Here is a 21,955-nt window from a genome sequence, read left to right as displayed (position 1 = left end):
AGAGGTGGAAGACCACACAGTCCTAATGAGAGGTGGAAGACCACACAGTCCTAATGAGAGGTGGAAGACCACACAGTCCTAATGAGAGGTGGAAGACCACACAGTCCTAATGAGAGGTGGAAGACCACACAGTCCTAATGAGAGGTGGAAGACCACACAGTCCTAATGAGAGGTGGAAGACCACACATTCCTAATGAGAGGTGGAAGACCACACAGTCCTAATGAGAGGTGGAAGACCACACAGTCCTAATGAGAGGTGGAAGACCACACAGTCCTAATGAGAGGTGGAAGACCACACAGTCCTAATGAGAGGTGGAAGACCACACAGTCCTAATGAGAGGTGGAAGACCACACAGTCCTAATGAGAGGTGGAAGACCACACAGTCCTAATGAGAGGTGGAAGACCACACAGTCCTAATGAGAGGTGGAAGACCACACAGTCCTAATGAGAGGTGGAAGACCACACAGTCCTAATGAGAGGTGGAAGACCACACAGTCCTAATGAGAGGTGGAAGACCACACAGTCCTAATGAGAGGTGGAAGACCACACAGTCCTAATGAGAGGTGGAAGACCACACAGTCCTAATGAGAGGTGGAAGACCACACAGTCCTAATGAGAGGTGGAAGACCACACAGTCCTAATGAGAGGTGGAAGACCACACAGTCCTAATGAGAGGTGGAAGACCACACAGTCCTAATGAGAGGTGGAAGACCACACAGTCCTAATGAGAGGTGGAAGACCACACAGTCCTAATGAGAGGTGGAAGACCACACAGTCCTAATGAGAGGTGGAAGACCACACAGTCCTAATGAGAGGTGGAAGACCACACAGTCCTAATGAGAGGTGGAAGACCACACAGTCCTAATGAGAGGTGGAAGACCACACAGTCCTAATGAGAGGTGGAAGACCACACAGTCCTAATGAGAGGTGGAAGACCACACAGTCCTAATGAGAGGTGGAAGACCACACAGTCCTAATGAGAGGTGGAAGACCACACAGTCCTAATGAGAGGTGGAAGACCACACAGTCCTAATGAGAGGTGGAAGACCACACAGTCCTAATGAGAGGTGGAAGACCACACAGTCCTAATGAGAGGTGGTGAAAGTTTTCAGCAAGCAGGTCTATCCTGGACTCAGTTTTTAACAGTGCAACACGGAGGTCATACTCAGCAGAGACCACTTCTCTACTTGTTTCTTTAAGTAGGTCAGAGTTGAAAACCCTGACTCATGTGGTGGCAAACTGGATCAGAACATCTACTGCTTTCTCAGTCAGGCAGGAGGCCGCTTCCTACTGTAGATGAGCAACCCAGAACTGTGTGAGTATTTGCCTCAAAAATAATCTTTCCTCAATCAGTTTATTCCAGTTCAGAATATTTTTTATTATTTGTATTAACAGCAACAGTTCCATCCTAGACTAGTTTTCAACAATCATTTCTACAGTAATATGTACAGTAGGCCTGATCTTTATATGTACTGTTACTACGGGTTTCACCATCAGCAACTAGCTAGCTTGCTTTGGCTAATGTTAGCTATTAACTTTAACTGTTTAATTTATAAAGCCACGGGATTGTTTGAAAGCGAAACTCACATCTACTACGAGAGTTCGTACTCCCTTATTTCTGCTTACTATCGCCTGTTATAAAATGACAACAATGCCTTGCTAGTTTACTTACTTTTCCACTGTTGAAGTCTGTTTCCTGAAGCATTCTGCCCTGTTCTGAAAGAACTCCCTGGGTTTACCATCATGCTGTATGTTTGGCCAGGGCGTGTCGTTGTATTCATTTGTTCGTTTTGAGAGGCTCATTACTAACGTTAAGCACTTCCCCACACAAAACACATTGTGGGTGCTCCTCGTTATTTCTCAACGTTTGTATTCAACCTCCAGTATTTATGCTGCAGTAGTTTGTGTCGGGGGGCTGGGGTCAGTTTGTTATATCTGGAGTACTTCTCCTGTCCAATTCGGTGTCCTGTGTGAATCTACTTGTGCGTTCTCTAATTCTCTCCTTCTCTCTCTCGGAGGACCTGAGCCCTAGGACCATGCCCCAGGACTACCTGATATGATGACTCCTTGCTGCTGCTCCAGTTTCAACTGTTCTACCTTATTATTATTCGACCATGCGGGTCATTTATGAACATTTGAACATCTTGGCCATGTTCTGTTATAATCTCCACCCGGCACAGCCGAAAGAAGACTGGCCACCCCACATATGCTCTCTCTAATTCTCTTTCTTTCTCTCTCTCGGAGGACCTGAGCCCTAGGACCATGTCCCAGGACTACCTGACATGATGACTCCTTGCTGTCCCCAGTCCACCTGGCCGTGCTGCTGCTCCAGTTTCAACTGTTCTGCCTTATTATTATTCGACCATGCTGGTCATTTATGAAGATTTGAACATCTTGGCCATGTTCTGTTATAATCTCTACCCGGCACAGCTAGAAGAGGATTGGCCACCCCACATAGCCTGGTTCCTCTCTAGGTTTCTTCCTAGGTTTTGGTCTTTCTAGAGAGTTTTTCCTAACCACCGTGCTTCTACACCTGCATTGCTTGCTGTTTGGGGTTTTAGGCTGGGTTTCTGTACAGCACTTTGAGATATCAGCTGATGTACGAAGGGCTATATAAATAAATTTGATTTGATTTTGTATGAAACGGGCTACGTCCCTTCCGTCTTCAAGAGAGCGAGAGTTGCACCCCTTCTGAAAAAACCTACACTCGATCCCTCCGATGTCAACAACTACAGACCAGTATCCCTTCTTTCTTTTCTCTCCAAAACTCTTGAACGTGCCGTCCTTGGCCAGCTCTCCCGCTATCTCTCTCAGAATGACCTTCTTGATCCAAATCAGTCAGGTTTCAAGACTAGTCATTCAACTGAGACTGCTCTTCTCTGCATCACGGAGGCGCTCCGCACTGCTAAAGCTAACTCTCTCTCCTCTGCTCTCATCCTTCTAGACCTATCGGCTGCCTTCGATACTGTGAACCATCAGATCCTCCTCTCCACCCTCTCCGAGTTGGGCATCTCCGGCGCGGCCCACGCTTGGATTGCGTCCTACCTGACAGGTCGCTCCTACCAGGTGGCGTGGCGAGAATCTGTCTCCTCGCCACGCGCTCTCACCACTGGTGTCCCCCAGGGCTCTGTTCTAGGCCCTCTCCTATTCTCGCTATACACCAAGTCACTTGGCTCTGTCATAACCTCACATGGTCTCTCCTATCATTGCTATGCAGACGACACACAATTAATCTTCTCCTTTCCCCTTCTGATGACCAGGTGGCGAATCGCATCTCTGCATGTCTGGCAGACATATCAGTGTGGATGACGGATCACCACCTCAAGCTGAACCTCGGCAAGACGGAGCTGCTCTTCCTCCCGGGGAAGGACTGCCCGTTCCATGATCTCGCCATCACGGTTGACAACTCCATTGTGTCCTCCTCCCAGAGCGCTAAGAACCTTGGCGTGATCCTGGACAACACCCTGTCGTTCTCAACCAACATCATGGCGGTGGCCCGTTCCTGTAGGTTCATGCTCTACAACATCCGCAGAGTACGACCCTGCCTCACACAGGAAGCGGCGCAGGTCCTAATCCAGGCACTTGTCATCTCCCGTCTGGATTACTGCAACTCGCTGTTGGCTGGGCTCCCTGCCTGTGCCATTAAACCCCTACAACTCATCCAGAACGCCGCAGCCCGTCTGGTGTTCAACCTTCCCAAGTTCTCTCACGTCACCCCGCTCCTCCGCTCTCTCCACTGGCTTCCAGTTGAAGCTCGCATCCGCTACAAGACCATGGTGCTTGCCTACGGAGCTGTGAGGGGAACGGCACCGCAGTACCTCCAGGCTCTGATCAGGCCCTACACCCAAGCAAGGGCACTGCGTTCATCCACCTCTGGCCTGCTCGCCTCCCTACCATTGAGGAAGTACAGTTCCCGCTCAGCCCAGTCAAAACTGTTCGCTGCTCTGGCCCCCCAATGGTGGAACAAACTCCCTCACGACGCCAGGACAGCGGAGTCAATCACCACCTTCCGGAGACACCTGAAACCCCACCTCTTCAAGGAATACCTAGGATAGGATAAGTAATCCTTCTCACCCCCCCCTTAATGATTTAGATGCACTATTGTAAAGTGGCTGTTCCACTGGATGTCAGAAGGTGAATTCACCAATTTGTAAGTCGCTCTGGATAAGAGCGTCTGCTAAATGACTTAAATGTTAAATGATGAAAGAGAGAGAGAAAATAATCCCTGTATTTGCGTTTCATGACAATTGATCTCAGTCAGAACTTGTGGTTCGCATGCGTCCATTTGATGATAGCGGTGAGTGATGGCGAGTGGGAATGACAAGTCAGTGGCTGAGAGGACATCATCTGCTGCTGAACGACAGCGTTGCATCGTGTGTCGCGGAGTGATCTTCAAGAAAACTGCAGAAAAAAGATCCGGTGAACCGCGAAGCACACGGGCATCTCCCTCTCCCACATCTGCCAAACTGAGCAGAGACCGCTGCTAAGCGGAGAGCGCACTGAACAAAAAGCACAGATGCACTTGGCCAAATCAATTCCAGTAATTAACTAATTATACATTTACTCTGACACGTCGCGACCCACACTTTACGAAAGGCTGCTCTATTTCGTAATTTTTTATGTGGGCACATTTGAAGGAAGAAAGCTGAAACCGCTGTGTTAATTACAAACAGATTTAACTGCTACCGTAAGTTACTGACGTAACCCCGGTTCTAAGAACCAAGCTTGATATAAAATATATATATATAATATTTATATATATGTAAGTTTCTCTCACAACCCTATTTTAAAATCAGACGACGTGACTTCTTAGTTTGGGAAACGCTGTTTTATGCATACATGGCGAGGCAGTGGGATTGGCGGTGCAATTGTATGTACTTTTTAGTGAGCAACGTATTCAGTAAATATGCACAGTGACATACATTCTGAGATAAAATAGTGTGATGTTTAATAGTGTGTTTAAAAAACAACTTTTTCCTGTCTGGTTTTTATCTTCATAATAATTATGTGCAAATTAAACTGCTCTGCCAGTGAGGTGGGCCAGTGGGCCAGTTTGTGTGTGTGTTGTAGAAACTTACGATAGCCCAGAGCAGTATTTCTGCAGTAGGAAGTTGGACAGCTCTTGAAGGATGGGCTGGCTGTGCAGTGCCACAAACTGCTCCCGGCAAACCTGGCAACCCAATAGAGCACAACATGCTCAGCTACTCTACTATACTCCCAACACTCAACCAACCGCTGACAGGGGGAGAGAAGCAGAGGTGGAAAAGGAGGGAGGGGATAGAAGACAAGCTAGAGTGATTGGTGCCAATCATTACTGCTGCCAGGTCAGGACCAATTTAATGCATTCCTGAAGAATGACCTAAAGATGCACTCAAACTTTTGTAATATTTCAGACAGTAGTTCCGAAAGTGGTGGTCATGAGCCAAAAGTGGGCCCCGTTGTGTGTACTACGTTATCAAATTGTGTACTACAGTACGTCATCCATTTAGCGTGATATGTTACGTCCTGAAGTTCTTCCTTTTTTTGTTGTTGTCTTCAATTCATATGATATGTTACGAATCCAATTTGTGACAAATGTTGTTGTTTCAGATTCTGGTGTGCATCTTAAAGGGGTAATAAAATCCCATGTCATATGTTGAGGTGCTGACCTAGTTATTTTGAGTGTTTCTTCTTGCTTTTTGTTCAATTGGCTATGAAATTAGGGAAGAGCACTTTGAGATTTAAACATGACAAGAAATAACCTCTTCAATACTAATCAATGGAGATTGGATGAAGAAATAACAGTTGGAAGCTCTTTTCTTCACATAATTCATACAGAAATGCCATTATGGTAATTTGGATAGTTTGGATCTTTATAGAACAGGAGCATCTCAATATAGTCTGGTCATCACTAGTTAACACAGCCACAAAGTCATAAACCCTGCCTATTCATACAATTTTTCTTAAAAATCTGATTTTAGACCTAACCTTAACCACATTTGCGAACCTTATGCCTAACTCTAAGCTTAAATAAACTCTTTGAGTTCAGAATTGTTTTGATATAGTAAATTTTGTAGCTGTGTTATCTAGTGGAAACCATTTAGACTTGTTGACACCTCGATGTCCTGAGGGGCAGGGAAACACAGCCATATATACACTCCGTAAAGGACAGGACGCAACACCGGGACATATGGCACTGCCTGCCAACAGCTGTAACGGCATGTATTAAGGGCCAGGCAGACAATGGTGTAAACTAATTGACATCAGGGAAGGTCTATAAAAAGGTAGGATACAGGGGAGCTGTGTGCTAAGACCGTTAAAGTTACAGTAATGAAGGTGAGGAAAGCGGATGCCCCACGCTCCTATACTGCACTAAAGTACCTTGTTCATCGTGTCGACTGTAAGGGCGTGTGTCCAGAAGCAGTCGTGGACGGAGACGAATGTCAGGCCGGCGCTAGAGTAGCACACAGAGTAGAAACATGAGACATAGGGCTAGACGCTGTGGAAGGAAATCGTGGTGGAAACTGGACACCGTAATATGAGGTTACACAGCCTGTGAGACATACAGAGATTTGAATCAACGTGACATACTATGAAAACAGTTTATGGGATCAAACAGAAATTGTTATTCAGATGGGTCTTGAGAGCAGACAGTGCATTAGCTGAATGGTGGTAGAGTGTGGTAGGGAATGTGATCAGAGGTCCGTCCTGTGTGGTGGGGGTCAGAGGTGAGAGGTCAGTACTTAGTGTACCTGTAGCAGTAGAGAGCAGTCAGCATCATGTGTGTGGAGTCCAGAGAGTGGATGAAGTTAGGAGGGAAGGCATTCTTCTGTTTCACTGTGTCTGGCTTCCTGTGGACAGAAAACAAAAAAAGAGTTGTTCACAGAGAAAGCGCACAGTCACACACATACAGTGGGTCTCTCTCGTGCACCCACACACAATTAAGTCCCTGAAAAGCCAGTGTCTTAGTCCACGGATCAGTGCACAGGTAGGTCAGTATGAATTAATAACAAAGAAAAAAATCAGAAGTTCAACTGATAAAGGCAGCTCGCCAACACAACTGCACTCTATACTTCCACTTCCTTTAGATGTCCTGTGTAAGCCCGCAGCTAATTGGGTGTTGGCGAGAAAGGAAAACATATTGCCGTCTTTGCAACTGTTTTGGCTACTGTCTTCCAACTGAAAGGTTGCAGAAATGTAAATGTCCATTGAGGAGTTTACCACATCAGTCACGGGCCGCTTATAAGGAACTTATAAGGCTTTCTTGCATGAAAGCCCCTGTTGTTCCGGATCACAGTGTGATCTCGCTTTCTGTGGCCGATATGAATAAAACTATTAAACAGGTTAACGCTCGAAAGGGAGCTGCTATATGTAATGCGAAAGAAAATCAATGAATATACCAGAAAAAAATAATAAGGCTAAGTGGATTTTGACTCATCGTTAACGCTTAGGCTACATGACATGGGATGTGCAAATTCAAGGCTCTACGCTGAGATTTTTAACAAGGACCACATTTAGGAGTACAATGAATGTACATTTGAGTCACCTGGGTGAAACAAAAATGTTCATCTCCCCCTTTAAGGGGTGGGCCTTTACCTTGGTAACGTGGGATTCGCATGTCTGTCTGAGAGGTCCATCTTTGCTTGTAGCAGTTGAGCAAGCTCAAACTAACATTGAACAACCTATTGAACAAATTATGTAAATAGCCAAGAAACACAAGTAAAAATTCACGCTTTAGTAGACTTTAGTGTAAGTTATATCAACTTCTATTCCTGTGCGCTTCTAAAAATGTATCTTTCAGTGTTTCACTCAGTGACCCAGGCACTTTTGCTTTGCGATGTGGGATATATGGGACTCTACGTAGTCCTTTGCATAGAAATAAGAAATCATTCTTATTTATGTTGATTTTGTGTGTGATTAGCTACCAGCTATAAAACAAAACAGCAGAAATAGTTCGAAAATAGCTACGGCAGGATGTTTTTTGCTATATGCTGTATCACAACTCGCACATGTGCTCACGCTACTTTTTCAGCTCGCACACATCTATTTTTAGGCACATGAGTAAAAAGGTTGCACTGTAGAACCCAGAAATTCACTCACAGAGACGATGAAGGAGCATCATGCCACAGAGTTTCTAAACCCAGAGGTGCAACATTGCGAGATTTCCGGAAACAGACCAAGCAGATAAGGCAGCTGGTGGAAAACAGTGGGATGGAGAAGAACTTACTGTTTAGAGTCATGGGTGATCTGGAGACTTAGGTCCTGGATGGTACCCTTCAGCTGCAGCAGACATGAGGGGAAAAGGGAGGACATGAGTGAGTCAGGTAGGTTTGATGATGTCATTTCACTCAATGAAATTGTGGAGGGGACACTGGATTAGGATTAGACATTCTGTCCACAAACAGGGTAGACTTTCCACCACCTAAGTCGGTCCTTATTTCTAACAAATTGATGGAAGATCAAATTAATGTGGAGTCCATTTTTATTGAATGCCTCTGATTGACCTACAAGTGCTCAGAGGTAACAGACATGACAATAGGACATTCATTACTGGTAAAACCTGACTTGAGCTAGCATGCTAAATACAAGCCTACTAAGACATGTTAACAAAGAGTTTGTTCCCTAGGAGTGATTCTAACTAGTGCCCAATATCTCAACAACATCTATTGACAGAGCAGAAACACACCGCTAGCAACTGTAGGCGCTGTCACAGAAGAGTGGCGTTTGACCAGGCTGAGGTGAAAAATGGGGCCCATCACTTTCAAATACATTTCTAAAGCCATTTTTACATCAGCAGATGTCACAAAGTGCTTTTACAGAAACACACTCACACCTGTACACACACAGAGCAGTAGAGGAGCGAGGTGCCCTGCTCAAGGTGGCAGTGCACTGAGCCGGGACAGAGACAGGCCAGGGCACAGCTGAGACCTGAAGTGCTGAGGATAACTTGAGAGATGGAGCTTTCAGAGGTTTCCTCCCCCTGTCTGTCAGCAGAGGTCAGCAGAAGTCAAATGAGGTGAAGGGAGCCCTGTAATTGGTTACTGCTTTCAGGCCCCTCTACCAGTTAAAGACACACCAATAGCCAAACAATAAGCTGTCTGCCAGGTGGGTCAATTAGGGGGGAAAAGGGACCTAAGTTTGCTTGTTATTTTCATGATCTCTCCAGTGGACATGTGACTGGCATTAATGGCGACCACAGCCAGATTTATTTAAGCTATAGAGCATATATTGTATAAATATTCTCATATTTCCCTTTGAAAAAGACTACGTTTGACATGTACGCGCTCGTATAACAGTGCAGTGGTACAGGGTAACTTTACTGTGGACAAGTGTAGCGGGACAAAAAAAGGAAGGCTCGCTGCTTGGGTGTAAGACGTTCAACTGTCCAGTGAAAGACTTTTGAAAGTTAATATTCTGTTAACTCATAGCCAAATAATGTTGTTGACTCATCCTATACTCGTATGTGGTCAAAGCATATATTGGAGAAAATAAAAACACACAAAAAAAAACACCTCAAACTTGTAACTCAAACAGACTGTTTCAAAAATGCTTTACTATTTCCTCAAGGAGGATGAGCTGGCCAATCAGCGGCCTACTTGCACAAATATTTTTTATGACCAGTATACACCCATACCAGTATTATGACCAGTATACGCCCACACCAGTATTATGACCAGTATACACCCATACCAGTATTATGACCAGTATACGCCCACACCATTCCAACACAGAAAAGCTGCTTTAGAGCATACTGAAATATATATATTTTTTACATTGTCATTAAATTTAGGTTATATTTCATAGATATTTGGAAACACTGGAGAGTTACTTTCATGCTTCTCTGAGCTCTAAGCAACATCTAGAGTAAGCGACATTTAGTCTTACCATCTGCGTCCTGGTCCGGTGGTAGGGTTGAATGATGGGCAGGCCCAGGGGCGTCACCCACTCCACTGTGTTGCCCGATTTAGCGATGAGCCTGGCGCTCTCCGTCAGCCAGTCCTGAAACAGAGGGCACCGCCACGGGTCAGCCAATGGAAGGAGAGGTAGCTACTGCGTGAAAGTAGGACACTTGAAAATACCACTCACAGGTCACAGCATTCTACTCCTCTGCTGCCAGCTACTGTAGATACACCGAGCTAAGCAATTCAATTTACTTCCATCACCCACTGTTCACTGGTGAGTACATTTGTGCTCAAATTAAGATGTTTGTGAAATTGAGGAAAATGTGAGAATAAAGACATTACATTCACTCAGCAGCTTGGAAGTATAATCAGTTTAAATTTAGATGAGGTTTCTTTCGTGATTATATCTATCCGTGCAAACAAATGAAGAGTTTTCAAAGAAACAGGTGGAACGTTGTTGCTTGCAGACAATATAACACTAGCATAGATATAACAGAGTAACAGTGCTGGCCTGGCTGTTGCTGAGTCTGACATATATCGCTTCCATTCAAGAGAGAGCATTAGGGTTCTAGAAGTCCTCATACACAGCCTCAGTGTAGGAGACTAATATTTACATTTCAAGTAATTTATCAGACGCTCTTATCCAGAGAGACTTAAAGTAGTGAGTTTGTACATTTCTATACTGGTCCCCATGGCAATCGAATCCACAACCCTGGCATTACAAGTGCCATGCTCTACCAACTGAGCCACACGACCCAGCTAGCAGGCAGGCCCAAACCTGGCCCATTAATCAGACTGTCTGCCTGCTTGCTTTCTGGCCCTCTTTCCCCTAATCATCCTACCTCTCCCCCTCCTTCATCCAGGAACTCCCAGCCAGGTACAGGGAGGAGGGGAAGAGAGAGGGATTGATCATGTACTGTAACTAGCCACCGCTGCACTCTTCTTGAGACTGCTGTGTAGACCCAGCAGGACCTGACTAATTTAGAGACGAACCGGGAGCTGGAGCAAGATGAAGGGGGAATATTTAATTTGAGCTCGGACTGTGTGCCCTCACCGTGAAGCTACCCTGATCATTCTTTCTCAAATGGTTTTAATGCATGAGCCCATGCATATGATGAACGAGCACGCCTACTGTGCTAATAGTAAAGCAAACTATAGTCGTTAATAATAAGTGCTGCGTCAACTGTGGAGTTGGTATATGCAGCAGGTAAATGGATATATTAGTAATGTGCGTCAACGCAGGGTACCTGGATCTCTCTGGTGCCGGTGAACATCTCCTTCAGACTGCTGAACACCTGTTGGACCAGATAGTGAGAGGCGTCCCAAACGTACTCCTGCAATCACAACACAATCTCAATGGCAGGACAATAAATATATCCAAATCCAACACGTGTATATTTATTTATAGGCACATAATCAAAATGAGTAAAAGACCAAGCACAGAATCCAGAGGAACTCCACAAGGTAAATGTGCTGTTCCATTAAATAATTCCTGGGTTGATTTGAATAGGGGGGGTTGCATTGTAACAAACCTCCACCTCGCAACCCCGAAATGTTCACACCCCTCTTGTTGTCAAAGAGAAAATATTTGCAGTTTTATAGACGCACTATGCAGAAATCGCTCCGCCATTTCCTGGTTGCTACAATTCGAATAGTTCACTTAAGTATAGTGTAGAGAATCATTGTACCATCTAAACCGCTGGGAAATATATTTTCCGTATTTTTAGCTGTTTGAAGATGGTGTACAAAACTGAAAGTAAAAGACTCAAAAATGAAACTTAATAGGAAGCATAGAAATAGCTTCATAGAACAGATCTGTCGCTTCTTAGACTTGCATTCAATGAGAATGTATTTATTTTATTTATTTAACTAGGCAAGTCAGTTAAGAACTGGTTGTGTCCCCCAAAAAGTTACATATTGCCTGCAATTTTACATGTGTGTTCATATGATATCATGAGTCGAATCCCGAATCGTATTGACCCCATTCTGGGTCTGGATCCAGCCTGCGGTCCGCCTATTGAGCATGGCTGCAGTAGATTATGACAATCACCATTTTTATAGGTATCAACGATTTGTGTAAAATTCGACTGAAAATTCATGATGCGCTCAACTACATGGATATCAGAAGTATGAACATTACAGTGCTTTGTGAACGTCGCATTGGGGTGGCAGGTGGCCTAGTGGTTAGAGCATTGGACTAGTAACCAAAAGGTTGCAAGATCAAATTCCTGAGCTGACAAGGTAAAAATCTGTCGTTCTGTCCCTGAAGAAGGCAGTTAACCCACCGTTCCTAGGCCATTTCCAATATGGCTGCCAAACAACTGCATTTCAATGGGATAAGGCGGTTTTCACAGTAATAAAAATTTCCCGCTACATTGTTCCCAGATTCCCGTTTCAACTAATGAGACAATTTCCCTGGCTATTAGACGGGAAACACACAAGACGAAATCAGATTAGATTACTGCCAAATTATAATAGGTCTATGTGCATGTGAAGCATCTAAAGAATAATACAATCAATGGCTAATATAGACAGATACAGTTTAAGACGTCTCACTGCCGTCAGCATGGCACATTTCTCGTAACACAGTCGTATGTTATAGGAGATGATTATGTGATACTATTCATCCAGAAAGGCCACAGCGAGTGACATCAAAAACCAACAATTACATAGATGACTGGTAGGCCGTACCTTGGGGAAGTCATCAACCTCCTTGAGCCTCTTCTCTATCTGGAGGCGTCCTCCGTAGCGCGTCACCCCGTACACCACCGTCATCACCGTCTGCTTCACCACCTTCCTGCTGATGAAGCCCTCCAGCACCTGGGCGATCTTCAGACCCTTCTCTGAGTCCCGCGCACGGAACTCCTCCACCTATAAAACACACAGAGCACCAAACACAGTCTGACTGTCATCTTGTCCAAAGGGAACCGCACGGACTCAAAAGTATCATACATTAACTCTGACAGTCCCATAGTATAACATGGGAGCATAAGAGAACCACATTGTGCTGCAGACAGTACATTGATTTAGACTGCCAGTGAATGACACAGTTATCACACATCTGACTCAACGGGCCAGTGGCTTTAGCAGCAGTTTGCTGTATAGCCTGTACAGAACCTGCTGTAGTAGTACTACAAGTGAACAGTCTAAATCAATGAACTGCAATCACCTTAAAGACACACCAGGTGTATCCTTTTTGTAAACATTGTTGCCTTGATGATTGGTGCCCTGTATGTACTGGAGCTGTTTGTCCTCCAAGACTCGGAGCGGAGCTGATTTCATCAGCTGCTTTCTAATAAGCGCTCCTCGGGGGTGGCTGGACAATGGAGGTAGGACAAGGGAGCAGGAAGCGCTGCCACAGCAGCATTCTGAAAGCAGCCCAGCTCATTGAGAACTCATCAGTGTACTACACTCCAGCTAAACGCGACTTCATGTTTTGGGCTTTTTTTAATCACAGCATAAACGCTCTCCGCTCTCACCGGTGCTTAAATCAAATAGTATCCCATCTAAAATATGTAGCTTTGTCAGCGCAAAATCCTTGGGCTGTGCCTTCTGCGCTGCAGTGACTGGGGCTCATGGAGGCCTGGGGTGAGAGGTAAAGTAAAGCCTGCTCTGACTAGTCTGAGGAGAGCAGGTGCTGTTATTGTAGACTGTGCTCAGTGCAAAGGAAAAAGTACACAGTTGTTCCCTAGGTATCCAATCAGCCAGATAAATAAATGAGCAAGCTCGATAATGAGACACTCTTCAAGTACAACATTATGTATTAATTGATAAACTACGGATTTCAGCAACTGTTTCGACCTTGTGTGTTAATTCTACATTATAGGTGGAAGGGGCAGGGCAATACAATCACCCAGCCACTGCCCACTGGCGCCCAGGCTGACTGACCTGCTGTGCCACCCCGCTGTAGACATCCTGGGGCACCTCACAGGGAATTAGGTTCACAGAGGTGGCACCGATCACATCCCGACCCAGGGCTGCGTAGTGCTGGAGACCATTACACGAACCATCCTGAGGGGAGGAAGGAGGGAGTGAAGAGAGAAATATAAGACACTTATTGGGGTTGCAAGCTTAAAAGCTTAAATCGAGGTCATAGATGAGTCCTGAAGAAGCACAGACAGATGAGGTCAATGAGCTGCTCAACTCTTCATAGCTAGAGCCCAAACAGAGAGGTTAACTGATGTCTGAACACACTGTTTAGGATGGATCAGACAGGGCAGTGACTGAGCACAAAGTCAAGTGACATAACAACCATTTCCCCAAAATGGTGTCAGGGGAGCTGTTGCCTTGTTAACTTTTCATGAGGCCTCTAAAATAACAGTATAGCGCGTAAGTGAGACACCGCGTGTTTAAAGGTTCTCCAATGTACAACCTCTTGAGGGGAGCTAAACAAAATGGACCCCTAGACCCTAGGAGTATGCAATATAGCAAAACTTACACCTATTCTTTCAGAGGGAAATATGGAGCTATGACCGTATTGCATATACCCATCTAATCCTTTCCGATCTAAATGGACGGTCAAGGGGCGGGGGTTAGAGGTCAGTGTCATTACCTGATGCACAGGAAAGTGGGAGATGAAGTGTGTGGGGTTAGGTGATCTGACAGCGTTGGCTATCTCCATACAGCAGGCCAAGGCTTGCCAGGGTTCATCTGCATTCTGCCACCACTTCTTACCCTGCCATGGAAACGCACACACAACCACAGACAATACAGCATCAGGTACCACAGATCAATGGTTAGATTATCTCTCAGTGGGTAGAATATTACATCCACAATCTATGAGCTGTAACAGTATGATAACAAACAGGACACATTGTTAGCAGACTGACGTTGAGGGGGTTGTCTGCAGAGTCCAGGATGTCGTCCATGATTGTGTTGGCGTACTCCAACCTGCCGGCCAGCGAGCTGCGTTTCTTCAAGCCCGTCAGGTTGACCAGGTGGATCTTCAGCCATTTCAGACCGCCCGGCCCCAGGGGCTTCCCCTCCGCAAACACCAGGATAGCCCTGGTCACATCGCTGCCCAGGTGGTTGAAGTAGGGCGGGCACGGGTACGTCCGCCCGCGGAAGTCCATGTTGTGGGGGAACCAGAAGACCTCGTCCCTCATGTGGTTGGCGATGGAGAGTTTATAGAGGGCGTCCATCCTGAGGCTGTGCATCTCACTGCACTTCTTCTTAGCCTTGACCAGCTCCCTCTTCAGGTGGGCCTTCTCGGCTGAGGAGTAGGTGGCCAAGTCCTGCTGGCTGTAGCGGAGGATCTTGGGGGCCTCGGAGTTGGGCGGCGGGATGTCCAGCTTCTCATTGCCTTTATCGTTGAAGATGGAGATGATGATGTCTAGCAGGGGCTGGTTGATCCTCCAGGCCGCGTTGCCCAGCTGGTTGAGGGAGTCGAGCACGGCATGCAGGTCAGCGTCCTGGCACTTCTCCAGCAGGATCTCATGCTGGTTGGCGCCAACCACCGTGCGCATCATCTTGGTGGGGGTGAGGAGGTAGGCGCCGAACTTAGCCGAGGTCCAGGGCATGGGCGGGCACAGCATGGGCATCACGTAGGAGTCAAAGGTCAGCGTGGTCTCCATGGCGTCCTGCTGCATCTGTGTCAGGATGGGGTGCGGCTTGATGAAGCCGACCTGCAGCCAATCACAACACGAGAGATCCAATTACATACATGAAATACAAAAACACAGGTACAGTACCAGTCCAATCAAATGTCTGCTCAAAAGCAGAGCTGAACGTTTTAATTAAGCTTCAGTAAAACAGGCAGCCTTATTTGCTGTGACAACGCCACCACATTAACCATGGCTTCTGGTGGAGAGCGCATGCGGCTGATTTATTTCCTGACTAAGTGTAATTGTGATGATGTAAATACTGTGATTACCAGCTAAGGCATCTGGTTCATAGCCGTTTTAATCACGTGTGACAGCCAGAGACTAATTAGCTACTTACTGAAAGGTTTCACCAACCAAACCCACAGAGAGGCACAGCATTGTAGAAAACATACTGTATAAACCAACAGTGCAGTCTATCACACACAGAAACAGAAAGACAATAGATTCAGTCCTTCAAGAGATATAACAAATCCAGTCCATCAACCAGGCAGATATTCCATGAAAAATAAATGAGAGAAGCATTGTGCAGCCTAACAAATCTGCATGCTGTAAAAATCATTAGGCTGCACCCCTGCTGCCCTACGCTCTACCCCCTTGAGCCAGCACAGCAGAGGGAGGAGTGGCCAGAGACCAGCTTTGAAACCCACATCGGATTGAGATGCCGGCAGGCACTTCTTTTACACAAGGAACGAGGCTCAGAGGACAAAATAGAAAGTGTCTTAATTTCCTTGTCAGTTATCCCAGGGCAGTCAATCAGCCAGCCAGCAGCTCTGCATTGGCTGTGCAGCATATACAGTGACACGGCCTGTACAGAAGTCAAGGAATTCATAATTATTACGCTTTGCGGAGCAGCACAGAGCTGTTGAGTAGAGCTGTTGTGAAGAAAATTGTCAAGGAAGTGAGTTTGTGTTTATACAGGACCTCCCGCCCCCACCTACCGTCAACCAATCAAGTCAATGCTGAGCAATACGGAGCCCTCCGCATTATAAACAGATGTTGGAGGCACACAGCGATGTGGTATGGAGCAACTGCATCACACCCTCCATACGGAGCCTCCGACCACATTTACGGACAAAGCATAAATTGGCTTTTAGTCAACTGCACCGCCGTCCACTCTTCCAGGGAAAGCGGTTTTATTATTGATATGCTTATGAGCCCGGACCGTGCAGGCAGAGAGCATAATATGAGGGAGCTGGGCTGTGAGAGGAGAGCTGAAGAGAAGAGATAGCAGCTATAACAGATAGCCCTTTCCAAAAGACTAAGGTAGCCTGTTATGTTATGGCACCTTCTCAATGCTGCACTAACTGATTTAGCTCATAAAATGTCAATGTGAAGACTTCGTTATGACACCAAAATGAGATGTCACGAAAATGACCCAAAGCCTTGAAAATCTGGGGAAAAAAATTACTGGCATAAATCACTTCAAAATGTAGTATACGATTTACCTGTTTGTTACTGCGGAAGGTGTACATGTGGTAGAGGACAGGGATGAACTTCCTGTCATTGGCAGGGTTGAGGATGTCGCTGTTCACCTTCATGTGCTTGACCATGAGGTCCACCAGGTAGGTGCCCAGCTCCACCACCACCGTGTGGGGCCATTGGGTATTGTCCCCCAGCAGGGAGGGACCAGAGCTATGCTCCGCCTCCAGCTTCCACCATCGTTCCCTAGGCAATACGTCAAAATCCTGCACCGCACAGTAAGGAAGTTTTCTTTAAGTCAAACAGTAGGTCAATGATTTAATAAGTCTTGTAATTGCAGGCAGACAACAACAACAAAAAACAGATAAAGACCAGATGTGGGTGGAAGAGTGACACATAGAAATAGAATGAATAGAATGGGCTTAGAACCTCTACCGTTGACAATATGACTGGTAAACTCATGGGTACACACACAATGGCTGCCTGCCTTGTGATGCAACATTTCTATGGTAATGTAGAATGTTCATTCAAATGATGTTAACTGATGTGGCTCATGCTATGGAATGCATTTTTAGTAATGTCAGTTGAAACAACAAATCACAGCAGATATTGATGGGTACACTTCCTGCTTTGATCGTATGGGTACTCTCGCAATCGCCACCAGTCCACCCATTATGCCATCATTGACGTGTATGGGGTCGCCTGTTCTACTCATTCTATTTCTGTGGAGTGTCATACCTTAGAGTCTTTGGCTAGTAGCTCAGCATATTCATTGTAGATATGGCTGAGCTTGTCCACCATCTGGTTGTGGCTCTTCATGCGGATGCAGAACTTGTTGTGGATCCTGTTTCCCAGCTCCTTGGCCAGGATGTGGAGAGACTCCCCACTGGGTGGCAAGTTAGACAGACTCTGACAATGACAAATATCAACATTATTAAGATCATCTGTATTTCATAGCATTACATGATATCAAGCTACAAAGATGCTAAATAAACCTGACCTTAGAAGTCTAGATACATCGGAGGTCTAAACAAGTCAAGGTCCAACATACTGCTGGGATACAGTGGGCTTTCCCTGAAGGGTTCAAACACAGAACATTGTGGAACGCCAAATTAAACGTTACAACGTTCGTATCATTTGTCAACCAGCTCAGACAATGATACCACTCAGAAAAATAAGAATTGAACCAACAGAGATACAGTATATGCATTGAGTGCACAAAACATTAGAAACACCTCCCTAATATTGAGTTGCACACAAGGTGTCGAAAGCGTTCCACAGGGATGCTGGCCCACGTTGACGCCAATGCTTCCCACAGTTGTGACAAGTTAGCTGGATGTCCTTTGAGTGGTGGACCATTCTTGATGCACACGAGAAACGGTTGAGCGTTTAAAAAAACAGCAGCGTTGCAGTTCTTGACACAAACCGGTGCACCTGGCACCTACTACCATACCCCGTTCAAAGGCACTTAAATATTTTGTCTTGCCAAATTCACACTCTGAATGGCACACACACACACAATCCATGTCTCAAGTCTTAAAAATCATTCTTTAACTGGTCTCTTCACCTTCATCTACACTTATTGAAGTGGATTTAACAAGTGACATCAATAAGGGATCATAGCTTTAACCTGATCAGTCCATGTCATGTACACTCAGTGTATATGACCCAAGGTCAGAGAAAGTTGAGAGGATTAAGTGGGTTATATAATAATAAAAGCTTTATACCTGGATCATGATGTCTACATAGTCCTTTTGGTCCATCAGACAGAGGTAGGGGTAGAGGCTGAGTCTGACGGCCTTCGGGGTGATGCTGGCCAGGATCATATTGCTCTCCCTCAGGGCCCCAACCAGGGCTTTGTGCCACACCATCCGCTGCTCCGCCAGCAAAGCCCTCTGAAACATTCACATGCACCACCATCAGCACGGTAATACTGCATGGTACTGTGTGGTTCTGGTGGACGAAAACATGAAGTATGTTCCATAAGCAAGTTCTGCCTTAGACCCACTTTGGATATGAGTTCAAAGTTGACGTCAAGTTAAACAACAAACACCTTATAAAACTTTCATTTGAACTCGACTAGCTAGCCAATAACCATCTGTGGTATTCAGCATGTGTTCCGATTCAGATAGTGATCGAACAGAACAGGTCTCCAGCCAGGTTGTGAAACTGGGTCAACCCTCCATCTAGGGGACTGTCATATTGCCTGTCCATGCCAGGAGGAGAGAGCCCAGCTGACACAGAGCAGATAGGCTGACCTGGCCTCTAGATGACTTCGCCCCCCCCAGGAGAGCCCCATCAAAATACATTATCATTCTGCTGGACATGTTGCAGAACCACCAGGGACCCTCGTCCTCCTGCTCCCAGTCTGAAACACTGTCTGTAGATGCAGGGAGAGTTTAAACTGTAAATGCCTGGCCCTAGATCACTGAGATAACAGGAGAGACCTCAAAGCATTACATTTAAAGTTTTGGACTGATGTCTGGAGACAAACTTGACACTGACAATAAAATAAAAATCAACATAGTGAAAATATGATTTTGTCATTGGCAAAGGATTAAATAAAATTCCACCCCTTCAATGTAAAGTGATTTGAGATCCTATACAACTCCAATAATTGCTCATTTCAGGGCCATTAAAAACAAAATAAAGTATAGTATATTTCAGTGTGTCACTATCCCATACAACTGTAGTAGTATATTTCAGTGTTTGGCCAGACTATACGTCTAGGTGGGTGGGGCAGTTGGTTTACCATCTTGGCCATGTGTGGGGTAACAGGCTTCATGGCCTCCACAGAGTGAATGGTGATGGTGCAGGCCTGTTCCATGCTCAGCTGACGGCTGAACCTCTCCCGCAGCTCCTCCAGGCTGAAGGCCAACTTGGGGTACTTAGCATCTGCCCTCTGAAACACACACAGGTCAGATGGTTCAGAGAGGCCATACACAGACAGGGTTTTACATGGAGAGACTATTACATCACAGGAGAGAGACACTGGAAGGGAGCATACATTAGACCTAATGTCTATTATCATAATCAATATTAGATTTACATTTAGATTACTCACATAGCTATTTTGGAATGCGTGTGTGCACATTCGAGCGTGTTTGTCCAGTCCTAGCCAAAAAGAGGGAGCGTCTGTATATTCTGAATAATATTAGTGTGTGGTGATGGGGAGGGTTCGGTCAGGTCAGGGTGCGTGGCTGAGTGCGTGTTGACAGTGCAGTCAGCTGCCAACACACAGAGCATTACACAGCCTTAATTACTAGACCAGGGATTATCAACTAGATTCAGCCGAGGGTAGATTTTTTCTTTAGCGGATGTTCAAGGGGCCGGAACACAATTACAAATCATTTGTAGACTGCAAATTGACTGCAAAAAGCCCAAACATATATAATATTTGACTAAACCATAATCTCAAACTTTTCTTACATATGTATACGATCGCATACACTCAGTGGTCAATTTATTAGGTACACAACCCTGTTCACAAAAATGGTTCGCTCCTATAGACCGTGAGTCACGTTCCCATGGCTTGCTATAAAAAGGAGGCAGACAGGCAACCGGTAACAGTTTGATTGAACGTTAGAATGGGAAAAACAAGTGACCTAAGCGACTTTGAGCGTGGTTTGATCATCCTGGGCTTTTCACACACGCAGTGTCTAGGGTTCACGGAGAATTGTGAAACAAAAAAACAAAAAAAACATACAGTCAGCGGCAGTCCTGTAGGCGAAAACAGCTTGTTGATGAGAGAGGTCGAAGGAGGATGGCAAGAATTGCGCAAGCTAGCAGACGGGCCACAAACAGGCAAATAACAACGCAGTACAACATTGGTGTGCAGAACGGCATCCCGGAGAACACATAACTCGCCGGTCCTTGTCACGGATGGGCTATTGCAACAGACGACCACACCGGGTTCCACTACTATCAGCTAAGTCGCTAAGTCAGTACTGTGACTCAGTTGGTAGAACATGACACTTGCAACGCCAGGGTTGTGAGTTCAATTCTCATGGTAGACCAGTACAAACAAATATCTGAAAATGTATGCACTCAATGTATGTAAGTCACTCTGGATAAGAGTCTGCTAAATGACAAAAATGTGTTTAACTAAAAGAAGCGGTTCCAGTGAGCACGTGGTCAACACTGGACAATTGAGGAGTGGAAAAACATTGCCTTGTCCGACGAATCTCAATTCCTGTTGCATCATGCTGATGGCAGAGCCAGGATTTGGTGTAAGCAGTAAGCAGAGTGCATGGACCCATCCTGCCTGATGTCAACGGTACAGGATGGTGAGGGGAATGTTTTCCTGGCACATGCTAGGTCCCTTGATAACAATTGTGGAACACGTCCATGCCCCAAATAATTCAGGTTGTTCTGGAGGCAAAGGGCGGGTCCGACCCGAGTGTACCTAATAAACTGGCCACTGAGTGTATACCTCTCTATTATGCGTGGGAATACTTTCAAACAGATTTCCAAAATTAAAAATCACTTGGAGCTGATATTCTGGTGTATTTACACCCACCAACAGTTGCTCAGAAAACTTGGGATGCCAAATAAAATCACCGGCAGGCCAAATTTGGCCAGTTGGGGAACCCTGCACTAAATGCTTAGTCTGCTGCCAACACACAGACCATTACCCAGGCTTAAATCACTAGACATTCAGCGCCACAAGACTATAAAGTAAACAGATGGCTCATTGTGCTCGACGTAATAAGGTGTAGTCATATCTGTGTGCTCCAATTACTGTGGACTGGTACCTTGACTGCTTGGCATTTAATTTCCGAGATCAACTAAAAATAAAATGATATAATTTACAAAGGAGTATGAATATTCATATGTTTACATCTATCATTGGATGGTAACACATTTAAGGTCAGTGTAGTTCTGTCTGTCAGTCTCTGTGTGTGTCTGTGTGTTTGGTGCTTTGAGTGAAGGCACTAAATGGACTAAGGCAGGCCCACGCCACCATTCCCCCTGTGCCTGCAGTCACCTGACAGAGAGAAATAAAGAGGACACGAGGGCCCAAACTAACACAAACCAAACCCGGAGCCTCA

At 45.5% G+C, this 21,955-nt stretch overlaps 1 protein-coding gene and 1 non-coding gene across 2 annotated transcripts in view; both read right to left on the bottom strand.

The window, feature by feature from the left end:
- LOC135556543 (DNA-directed RNA polymerase, mitochondrial-like) overlaps positions 1-21,955 on the bottom strand; it is a 45,022-nt gene that overhangs the window by 8,257 nt on the left and 14,810 nt on the right. Inside the window, exons 6-19 of the mRNA XM_064989836.1 lie at positions 19,657-19,806; positions 18,632-18,799; positions 17,643-17,813; positions 16,931-17,170; positions 14,712-15,506; positions 14,435-14,557; positions 13,771-13,893; positions 12,574-12,753; positions 11,130-11,216; positions 9,866-9,979; positions 8,208-8,260; positions 6,733-6,831; positions 6,362-6,434; positions 5,080-5,171 (exon numbers count right to left, since the gene is read on the bottom strand). Of these exons, the coding sequence (XP_064845908.1) occupies positions 5,080-5,171; positions 6,362-6,434; positions 6,733-6,831; positions 8,208-8,260; positions 9,866-9,979; positions 11,130-11,216; positions 12,574-12,753; positions 13,771-13,893; positions 14,435-14,557; positions 14,712-15,506; positions 16,931-17,170; positions 17,643-17,813; positions 18,632-18,799; positions 19,657-19,806 (2,468 nt within the window). The remainder of the gene's footprint in view (positions 1-5,079; positions 5,172-6,361; positions 6,435-6,732; positions 6,832-8,207; positions 8,261-9,865; positions 9,980-11,129; positions 11,217-12,573; positions 12,754-13,770; positions 13,894-14,434; positions 14,558-14,711; positions 15,507-16,930; positions 17,171-17,642; positions 17,814-18,631; positions 18,800-19,656; positions 19,807-21,955) is intronic.
- Positions 10,566-10,638, bottom strand: trnat-ugu (transfer RNA threonine (anticodon UGU)). The gene has a single exon. It is a non-coding gene; the product is annotated as a tRNA-Thr (tRNA).

This window comes from Oncorhynchus masou, chromosome 15 (genome assembly GCF_036934945.1).
Source record: "Oncorhynchus masou masou isolate Uvic2021 chromosome 15, UVic_Omas_1.1, whole genome shotgun sequence".
Taxonomy (NCBI): Eukaryota; Metazoa; Chordata; class Actinopteri; order Salmoniformes; family Salmonidae; genus Oncorhynchus; species Oncorhynchus masou.
The sequence above is the reverse complement of the archived record's forward strand: the minus strand, read 5'-3'. Positions and strand labels throughout refer to the sequence as shown.